Source organism: Papaver somniferum, chromosome 2 (assembly GCF_003573695.1).
Source record: "Papaver somniferum cultivar HN1 chromosome 2, ASM357369v1, whole genome shotgun sequence".
NCBI classification, from domain to species: domain Eukaryota; kingdom Viridiplantae; phylum Streptophyta; class Magnoliopsida; order Ranunculales; family Papaveraceae; genus Papaver; species Papaver somniferum.
This window is the reverse complement of record NC_039359.1, coordinates 148,345,771-148,357,278: the sequence shown is the minus strand read 5'-3', so window position 1 is coordinate 148,357,278 and position 11,508 is coordinate 148,345,771. Positions and strand designations below refer to the sequence as shown.

Below are 11,508 nucleotides of genomic sequence, written 5' to 3'. Positions count from 1 at the left end.
AATAATCATGCCAACTACGAAGACTGAAGCATGGGAAAAGAACCTCACAGCGGACATGATGTTGGAAAGGTTGGATGATCTAGAAGAGAGGAGGGAGGCAGCACTACAAAAAATGGAAAACTATCAAAGGAAACTAGCAAGGGAGTATAATAAGAGGGTTAAGCTTAGAAATTTCGTAGAAGGGCAGTATGTGCTGAGGACCATTCCCCAATACCAACGAGAAAAGAAGTGGGGCAAATTAGCACCAACATGGGGGGACCCTTCGTCATACATGATGTTGCAGGAAATGGGTCTTATTATCTGCGCAACCTAAAAGGGGAGATCCTCAAACACCCATGGAATGCAAAATATCTCAAGCCATACTACCCGTAGAGGGCAACGCAGACCTGCATCTACGTGAAGAGCGCCAGAAGAAGAAAACGACGCTTGCGATCGACATGTTTCTATCTCTGAGAGAGGAATAGCAAACCTCAACCTATCAATCAAGCAAACTTTTGGCAAAAAATAGTCAATACATGGAGCAACATAGTAACAAGACGACTGCGTGTAAATATAACACCTCACGAGAACCCTACACCTGTAAATACAGCCTCCGCGTCAATACTTCATCCTCCTGTTTTTTACTATTTGCTACCTCAGAGGTTCCATCAATGGAATTCTTTAAATGTAACTCAACAAACTGAATAGACACTTTAACCCTCTTTCACCCGTGGACGTAGACACTCTGCTGTCGAACCACGTAAACACTGGTGTTAATTGTTTTCTATTTTACTTGGGGAAAGTAGTCACCTACAATCTCTCGGGACTCCCCTATCAGCGTCTATAAGTGTAGGACCATGGGGAAGGCATCCAGCAGAAAGAGATACCCAACCAATCTTATGGCAGCGGGTTGACGGAATGAACGTACATTCCAAACAACTCATATCCTAGAACGCTGCCCCGACCCCACCGTCTGGGAATCCTCTGGCCCAGGATTAGCCAGCGGGGTGACAGGTCTCAAGACGTTCACGAAGATACACATATCTTCGGGTTCGCACTCAAACACTTCACTTACACTTATGGCAGCGGTCGGCGGAATGAACGTACACATTCCAAACAACTCATATCCTAGAACGCTGCCCCGACCCCCACCGTCTGGGAATCCTCTGCCCAGGATTAGCCAGCGGGGTGACAGGTCTCAAGACGTTCACGAAGATACACATCTTCGGGTTCGCACCCAAACACTTCACTATCCCTGATTACAGTCAGTTATATTCCAAATTAACTATAACAGTTATCAATTCATTAAAAGTTGATTACAGGCTTGGCAATGGTACGCGGAAACAAGAAAATACAAAAGGAATCTCACGAAGCCTCATAATCAACAAAGATCAACTCTCTACAAAAATCTACTTGGATGGTTCAACCCCACCAGCAGGTTTAGCAATCTTCCCCTTCTGCGTTGAAGGTACGCTCCCACCCGAGGAAGGGCCTGAAGAACCAGATGTAGGGGGAGGGGGTTTCTCACGGCGCGGATAGCTCCTGATAAGTCCATGCTCGGTCTTCAGATCATACTCAATGCTATCCAGAATTTTGTTGGTCTCTTCCACTAGTTGACACCGAGCCTTGTACGCAATAACAGTATTCATCATCTCAGCCTTTGACAACAACGAGGAAAGGCGACTCACTTCCTTCGAAGCGGCTTGGGCAGCCTCGTCCCTTGCTGTAGCTAAACCTTTATGATAATTAATCTGACTTTCCTGATGCACTAATTGAGATTGAGCCTCCGCAAGCTCTTCATTTGCAGTACGAAGCTGTCCCTGGAGCTCTGCAAGGAAAAGAAAAACGCAGATGGTTAGGTCCAGGAAATTGCAGAATCACACTCGATAATAAGCATATACCTTCGACTCTCGCCGAAGCTATTTCATATTCGTTAACAGCAGCATCACGGGCTTCACCAAGAAAATCATACTCATCTGACAACTTCTTATAATCCGCTTGAAGGGTTGAAAGGGCGTACTGACTCGCATCTAATTCTACCTGTTTCATTGAATCCAAGTGACGAAGATGATTGACCTCATTGTTTAAACCCTCCAGACCCTTGTTGAGCCGATACATATTTACTTCAAGATTCCTCTCAGCCTCAGCTTGGCGTACCACATCAGCCCTAGACGCAGCTAAAGCTTTGCTAGAGCACCAGCCTCAGCCCTAGCGTCATCTCTCTCCCTAGCAAGACGCTGAAGGTAATCTTTAACATCAGAAGACTGAGAAGAACGAGCTTGACGCAATTCTTCTTCCAAGAGATTGATTTTAGCTTCCAATGATGAGACCTGTTCTCGGGATTCACGAAGATTATCACGCGTCCACAACAACGTTCCATCAAACAAACGACGATCATTGTTATATTGGTTCTGCAAATCAATCATTTGGACTCGTCTGACCCGCCACTTCTCTGCCAGAGCATTATGTTCATCGGCACGAGCATTCCACTTATCAGCCTCGCTCTTTATCTTCTCTACCAACTCTGCGATGCGAGATTTCTGACGCTGCCGCTCTTTCCGAAGCCATACTAACTCAGGAACTCCACCCACTGAAGATAGGGTGGGGGAGGGAGACTCAGACAGAACACTAATTACGGTAAAGGACAACAGCAAGGAAGAGAACAGATAATCAAACCTGTAACAGCCGAAGAATTCTTCTTGGCCTCCTCCAACTCACTACGAACCATAGCAAGATCCATACGAAGCTTCTCCTCCTCCTCCTTGTTGCTCCTTAGCCTTGAGGAGACTCTTCAACTCACATATCTCCCTATCCCTATCAGCGATGACAGTCTCAGCCGCAGTAAGCTCCTCTTCCCGAAGACGAAGCTTAGCCTCCAACTTAAGGGATTTGGCCTTAAAAAACTGGTACAACATGTGATTGCAATGCTCACTCCTCATCATCTGCGAATCAGAAGATTAGAACACCCTGACTCTAAAAATTGCTAAAAATGATACCAGGCAAAATGATAAGAGAACTCACCTCTAACATCCGTTGTTGGGGAAATCCATACTGATACCCATCAGCCAACGCCATCATATCGCAACAGTCGAGGGAGCGTCGACTACTAGAGCAGCCTCCGAGGCCCGAAGATTCTTATCCCACGCTACTGCAACCTGGTCCTCGGGAGACAATTGCATCATCTTACGGGTATAGGCATCAGATTTCTTCTCACCCTCCACCACAGGAGCTGGATTGGGTACGAACATCAAGTTCTTCTTCTTAAACCAAGCTAAGATGGCATCATCACCCTCCAGGATCAGTGACTGAGGAAAATCATCTCCAGAAGACCCAACCGAGGCCTTACCCATCCGTGAATTTAGCACCCGAAGAGTTCGAGGCTACTCTTGCGTCCAAATCTGGAAGGTCTCTAGCACCGCTCCCCTCTGGAACATCACTAGCATCCACGACTCCCTTACCCTTCCCGTCCACCTTGTTAGAATTACCAAGCACATCCCAATCATCGTTGGGGGAAAGCAGGTTGAACTCAGAAGCCAGGCCCAGGGCAGCGTTTATGTCAAAACCATCCTCCGCAGAATAAATCCGACCAAAGGAAAACTCCTGAGACATAGCAGGAATTTCACACCACAGCACCCTCATCACCAAGGCCAGTGCTATCATCACCCATCACTGCAACCCGCAGGATTAGCTTCGGCACCAGCATCATACACCCTGCGGGATTAATCTCACCACCAATACCGCTGCCACCACGGTAGTATTCCCTTCAACAAATTCATCATCATCATGACCGGGAGGGGATGTATCAGTACGCTCTTCTATGTCAGACACATCTTCATCCTCGCCAAGCTCAGTCACAGGACTGTTAACTTCTTCATAAACCTCCGCCTCCTCGATTGTTGCGGTGGTGGACTGCTTGGGATTTATCCTCCTCTTCTTCGTCGCCTAAAAACAAGGCACAAGAATAAAATCCCTGACTTTGAAAAGAATTAAAACTGCCTCAACTAAAGGACAAGGCATATAAAATCTTACCTTGACAACCGCAGCATTCTTCGCCTGAAGATCAGCATCGGAACTCTCTTCGTCATCTCCATCAACAACATCGAGGGCATATTGGAAATTCATGCCCTCAAAATTCAAATGCCAAGGACGGAAATTCCCATAACGAGCAGGAGGAGCCGTACGTATCTGGCTATCTGCGGTAGGACGCCATCCTTGCGGACCTGGAACCCACCCCCAAGCCCAGGGACCAACAACCTCAATAACAGTTGTGCCATTCATAGTCATGATCACGCTTGATCCGCTCACGAGTAGGAAACACCAGTTTGTTAGTAGAATTCTCTGTACCCGGGACGTACTTCACCTTAGCACCACTTACTTCACTCAGAAGGCGGATCTCACCACGAGGAGCGGCAATATTCCGAAGACTCACACTCCACGGTTTACGATTCCTACTGTTAACATAGTCACCGAAAGACTTGTTAAAATTCTCAGGCGTATACCACTCCCTTTCCTCAGGGTTGGGAACATAAAGATCATCATTGTCTCTCCTTTGCTCCGAAGATAACACTCCCTCAGTGCACGAAGATAATTCCCATGAAGTTGGGAAATAGAGCGACATGTGTGTTCTTCGAAGAACCCTCTCGACCAGCCAGCACATCATAATAAAAAGAATCCCCAGACTTGTACAAAGGCAACATAAGACCCGCTTCAAAGGCCCCCACCGTGGTCAGCAGATGAAATTCATCAAACTTATACGTCGATATCATCTCATAAGTAATATCATCATCAGCAGCGTAAAAACGAACATCGAATAGTTGAAGACCATGTTTTTCCTTGAAAACCTCCAGATCAATATGTTTGAAGGTCACTTTCTTCTCCCCAACAGCGACGCTGCGTATCTCCTGAGAAATATCCTCCTCCTCCACGGGATCAGGCGCAGAATCCTTCGAAGGGTTTCTATCGGAAGCTTTTCTCTTAGGCTGAACCTTAGATGCATCAGTCTTCGAAATCACTTCTTTCGAAGACCTCCCCTTGGGTTGAGACACTGGAGGGGAGGTAGAGGATGTTGGTGAGACGCGGAAGGAGGCGCCACTGACCGAAGAGGTAGGACATCCCGCGTTCTCTTAGGATCATCACGCGGATTAGCTGAGGGACGAGAAACAGCATACCGGGAGCCAGGAGTCTCTTTTGGCCGGTCCCCCTTCTGCGTATTCCCTCTATGCGACTCACTCCTCTTAGAAGTTAAGCGCCTCTGACCAGAAGAAGACGAAACCCTATGAACGCGGGCATCACCTTGGGAAGATTTAGACGAACCTCCACCAGGCGGAGAAACATCAGGATCCCTACGCGGAGGAGATCTACGCGGACTAGGCGGTGGAGTTTGATAAGAAACCCGCGGATGATCAGCCATGTCTGCGTAGTACACAAACAAGTTTCAGATTTCCGCGGATACAAAACGAAAATCAAAAAACCAATTTATCCAGTTCTTCATAATCATGAACCAGATGGAAAATAAGAACAAAACCTAAATAAAAAGAGGAAATAACAAATAGGGGCAACCATGCACGAAGGACGATATCATTACTGTTTATAATGACGAACAGGGCAATCATACACACATCTATATACATGTTCTTCATCACAAACATATAGCAGCAACAGAAAACGAATATTTTTCAAAAGATAATCAACACAGTAGAACCACTTACCTATAAAGGAAAAATCAGGGTCGTAAAGAAAGCTTCGAGGAACAACAACAACAACAACAGAAAAGCTCCGAGGAACGACAACAGCAGCAGCAACAAAGACAAAAACAACAGCAGCAGCAACAATTAATAACAAGGAAACAAAAGTTCTGAGGAAAGAAAGGAATGAAATTTATGACTAGAGAATTTCATATTCCTTCTCATATATATATACAAAGAGAAATAAAACCGCCCCACTACCCAAGAAGAAGTTATTGCAAATAGTGGGGAACGTGCCCTAAAATCTAGGAAATAATAAAGAGAAGATGAAGAGAGTAACACGTTTTTTTCCCACTTCGACTAACCGCCCAGTAGGATGAAAAGGGGAAATTGTAGGTACACATTTCATCTTCCGCCACGTGTCCACAAAGACACACGTGGAGGACATGCGGCTGAGAACATCAAGATATGATATCACACGTGGACAGCCAAGAGCCTTATCAAGATAGCGTCGCCACCCACCAGATCCAACGGTAGAGGATCGAGGAAGACGGAAGCACTAGAACACTGCGAAGCACTGAAGGATAACCCAGATTCACTTTATCCTATCCCCAGAAAATCTAAGATCTACGGCTGGGATAGTCAGACTGACGCAGACAAGACAGGGGCAGAGGACAACTGTCTACCGCGGACAGACATCTCAACTACCCGCATTAAATACCCTCAAACAGCATACGTGTCAGTCAGCCTGTGGAGGAAGCGCAGATAGCACTGAATATTCAAACGGAACACGCAGAGAAGACCAAGAACACGAAGACCTCTGCGTAAGCGGCACAAGACACAAGAGGATAAGGTTATAACGGGCTCAGAAGTGAACCCCATGTAACCACCCTATATACCCCTCTCTCCCAAGTGAAGGGGGGGGGGGGGGGAGAGAAGAAACATTGAGAAGAGAATAGGAGAGAGACAGAGAAATAGAGAAAGTGTAAGTGAGGTTCCTCCTGCTACGCAGGCTTATATTGGTCTCAAAGTCATTCGACTATTTCTGTAACCCTCACACATATAATGAAAAACCCAATCCCGGAGACAGAGATCTGAGTGAGAATCATATAAGTTAATCGTTTCGTCTGTGTTCATACATCTATACTTTATATATTCTATTCGTTATTTATGGCATATCGTGTTCGTACATTTTCCACTATTTATCTTATTGTATGAGCCAAGGACAATGATTGTAGTTGATGAGATGAGGAAGAGTATTAGAACTCTGAGTCAAGGATTCGACATAACCAATTCATTCCCTTCAGGCGCAGCCTATTTACTGTATTATCATGAGTCTGCGCGCATTGTTTGTGAATACTCAGATGACATTAATCTGCGTGTTCACAATAAAAAAGTTATTGAAGTGGTTGATCATCAAGGATCGTCAAGAAAGAAGTAGATGCGTGAGCAAAGAAGAAGATGTTCTCAACGGGGGTTACGCAGATCCTTGGTACGACAAGATTGAGTCTCTTGTTGTCTTGGGTATGCTAGATACGCGATTGGTGCGAATGGGGGTTACGCAGATCCTCTTGATTCGGACTGGTAAAAGACTTGGTGTAGAGAAGAGGTCAACAATCTGTAGGAGGACTAGCCAGTCAAAGTCAAACTAGTGATGTGAGGCCGGACCTTTTTTCCGTATTTTCTTTGTTTAGTCACCTAACCTGCTCTATCACAGGTTTTGCGCAATGCAGAAGGGTCGTCTATAGGAGGAGATTACAGTGTTTCCATCATTGGTTTGGGGGATGTGCCATCTGTTGATTTTGTTTGGCATCGGTACAATTAGTTAGGAATCTTTGTTGCTGTATTTTGGTTGTTTGATCTTTTACTGTAATCTCCATCAGTGCATTTAGCAAAGCTGAAGATTTTTCACGGTACGTAATGGATTTTTCGCGGAACTTAATTCAGAACGGGGTAATTAATGAACCTTTTAGTTAATAACGATCTTCATTGGTCTTTATAAGTCCAGATTCTTTGAGACTCCACATTTTTCTTTACTTCAAATTGTGCACTGCCATCTACAAATAGGCAAAAGAGATCAATAAATGGCCAAATTAAATAAATGGATATTTTTCACTACAGTTAGAATCATAAACCGCTGCCTGAAGGAGTCAGTCAAACTGTTCTTCATTAATTTTCACTATCGTGTGTGAAAAAGAAACAATGAATCAGAAATCCGAAAAAGAAACTCAAGGTTGAGGAACGTCTAAGTTATCTCCTAGATAATCTAAGGATCCAACGTCTAAGGTTTCTCTCATACAAACAAGGGAGTGCAACGGTCATCAAGAAGTGGTTTACACTTTACACATCATCACCGATCCGACTCAACAGCTAACACGGTTTTTGGGTCGTCTGGATAGTTAAAAGAGGAAATCTATGGATTTTAATGCATTTTTCTCACAATTATTAGGATAGATATTTCTCATAATGACTATATATTACAATGGATATTTTAGGTGAGCCTATATATTCGTGGGTATCGTTAGTAGGTAAATTATTTTAACATTGTAACCCATATTCTATATATAAATAAATTGTAATGGATATTCCCTCCGTCCCACTATTAAGTGACCTAATTTAAGTTTGCACAATTTTTAAGGCAAGCAAGGAAAAGAGTATATTTAAGCATTTTTTACAATTATACCATTATAGACAATAACTAGTGAAATTTTGAAATGATTTATCTCTCAAATTATACCACGGATGTTCGCAAACTTCATACCGTTGAAAAACATTTTAAAACACCTATGTAACGAATATAAACATGCCTATCAAATTATGCATATTTCTTATATTTCTTATAATCAATTAAAAGGATAATTTTAGAAATATTTTTTGTTTAGTGATATAGATCACTTAATGGTGGGACAAAATATAAAAGTAAATAGATCATTTAATGGTGGGAGGGAGGGAGTATTTTTTTTGTGAAGATACATATAGTGGGTAAATTATTTTACCGATATAAGAAAGGAAAATAATTAATACTCCATATGTATTGGTAGTAATATGACATAATCGATGTCACCCATATAAATCCACCTCCCATGTCTTTTATGGAGCAGTTGAGTTTTTGTTGGTTTCGTCTACAATTATTAGACTAATAATGTCTAAATTCATGACCTCGATCTGTTGGTCACTCATTCTAGCAATATCGGTGTTTCTGGGGTTAGTTTCAAAAGAATTAGTCGATGGAAGAATAGTTTCAGATGTCATGAACAGATCAATAATCAAATCCATTCTGGTAAAATAGTTCACATTCGTTTTCACAATAATCTCATGTTTCTTGACACACTCATCATTGATTGATTCTTATGGTGTAGGTTGATAAAGATGAAATCATCGATTGTTATGATATCTACAAACAACCTTCGCTTAATCATCATTTGCTTCGTAATCATACAATACAGGTTTAGTAATACCTTTTCACATAATTACGTGATTTTTCTTACTTGAAGCTCTAAAGAGAATTACTTTGTATTTATTGATATATATTGAACAGGTTAAACCTAGTATGAGCCCGACGAATATGAAATTAGATAATTTGGGGACACTTCAGATTACACAGACTTGGCATAAGTATGGAAGATGTCCACAAGGAACTATCCCTATACGTAGGAATATAAAAAATTCTCGTCCAATACTTTCGCACAAATATCGTCGTCCGAAATTTTCTCATTATAAGATGCCTATTACAGTACATTCAAACGGTGATAGGAGCGGCCGTGATAAGAGCGGCCATGAGGTATATTTATAATTATCTTTTTATGAAAAGTTTTATTAGTTTTTTTCGTATTGGTTGTACTAATTTGAAAAACATGTTTTCTAGTACGCGGTAATCAGGGTGTTCGGGAATTTTCTAGGAGCACAAGCAAAAATAAATCTTTGGAATCCGGTTGTGGAAACACCACTTGAGATAAGTGTATCTCAAATATGGGTTAGAGCCGGTGAAAATGATGACCTCAATACTATTGAAGCTGGATGGGAAGTGAGTTGTCCATCCAAGGTTATACTTACATAGTTCAAATTTTTTTCCGTGTGCCACAAAATTTTAATTTATTTTTTTAACAGGTGTATATGGTGATAACCAGACCAGATTCTTTATAATGTGGACAGTAAGTGTTACTACTGTGCAGGATGCCGTCTGATATTCTTTTATTTTAAACATTAAACCATTATTATAATATGTTAAACTTCCTGGACTAGGACGAATATTAGTTACACGTTCCCCGTAAGATTTTTTGTATTTTGAATCGACTGTAATTTAGTATGATTCGATGTTTTTGTTTTGTATCGTCTAATTTTTATTAATTTTTTGTTAGCCCGATAATTACAGAACTGGTTGCTACAACCTCAACTGTGAAGGTTTTGTGCATACATCCTCAGATATCGCCATTGGTTGCAATTTCACAGAACTTTCCGCTTTCAAAGGAGATCAAAAAGATGTCACCTTTAGTATACACAAGGTAGTAAAATAAAAGTAATTAATATCTTAAATTTTTTCGCCAATTTTGCCGTGAAGATTTGACACTAAATTAATTTGCAGGACCAAAATAGTGGAAATTGGTGGGTGCAAGTACAAGGTATTCCTGTGGGATATTATCCAAGTTCTCTTTTTACCCAATTATCAAAGACAGCCACAGGAATAGATTTCGGTGGAGAAATCTTTAATCAAAGATGGAAAAATCGACATACTACGACTCAGATGGGTAGCGGTCATTTCCCTTCAGAAGGAGGTTTAGGAATATCCAGTTATTTTAATTATGTCCAAGTAGTCGATGAAAACAACGAAGCCAGAAACCCCAAAGATGTTATGTCGGTTGTATCGAATCCAAATTGCTATGATTTAAAAATTGATGAAAACCATAAAAACGGTTACGGTTTCTATTATGGAGGTTCTGGTAATAATGATAATTGTCAGTAATAAAGTCCGGATGTATCTCTTAGCTATCCCTTAAAACTTATGAGAACTATTCTTGCTTCTGGTTGTTAAGTTATTTAGTATTATTGGGCACGCCAAGCAATAATATAGCTATGGAATTATGGTGTTACACTACTTGTAGCCATGGAATATTATTATGGTGTTAGACTATTGATTAGTTGTTTGGATCTTGTGTCGTTTGGTAAGTTTTGTTTTCTTTCGGATCCTACTCTTTGTCTTCGTGAAATCTTTTTATTTCAAAAAGAGAATAAAAAAAAATAAGGAAATTATGAAAGAAATGTCCCAGCCAATTAATGATGAAACCAAAATTAATAAAATTATGAAAAAGAGAAATTTCAGTAATCAATTCCATCTCTAAAAGTGTCAAACAGGCCGGCCTAGCGTGGCCCGGTTTGTGTTTTGTCAGCCTAGCCTGGCATGTGGCCTAGCCTGGGTTGGCGTGTTATATAAGAATGCCTGGCCTGAAAAGCCTATAAGGGAGCCCAGCCTGGGCCTGTGCCAGGCCTGCGTTAAACTGGGCCTTACCAGGCCCCGCCGGGCTAGCCTGCGATAGATACTGTCAGTTATTTTTGAAGTGTGAAAAGGTGCTATAACAAAGACTCGAACAAATAATATAAACTTGTTCTGTCGATGTACAGAATCTATCAAAAAGATTAAGAATATTTGGTTATTAATGCGAGAATATTTTATTCCGAATTTCAATTAGGGACATTCAACCTCGACTGTAAATATGTAAAGTTATGAGCGATCCATGCTTTTTATAAATAAGTTAATGAAAGATAAATAATATAAATTTGTGTCAAACTTATACGGTCAAATTTGTGTTGTGATCGGGGGTGAGCATGGGCAGGTACGGATCGGTTTTCG

At 41.6% G+C, this 11,508-nt stretch overlaps 1 protein-coding gene across 1 annotated transcript; it reads left to right on the top strand.

Annotated features, from left to right (window-relative positions):
* The first annotated feature begins 9,778 nt into the window (after positions 1-9,778).
* On the top strand, positions 9,779-10,623 carry LOC113352182. Its single transcript, XM_026596032.1, has 3 exons — positions 9,779-9,814; positions 10,022-10,165; positions 10,246-10,623. The coding sequence occupies exons 1-3, from the start codon at positions 9,806-9,808 to the stop codon at positions 10,621-10,623; spliced, it is 531 nt and encodes a 176-aa protein (XP_026451817.1). The 5' UTR covers positions 9,779-9,805.
* Positions 10,624-11,508: the final 885 nt, after the last annotated feature.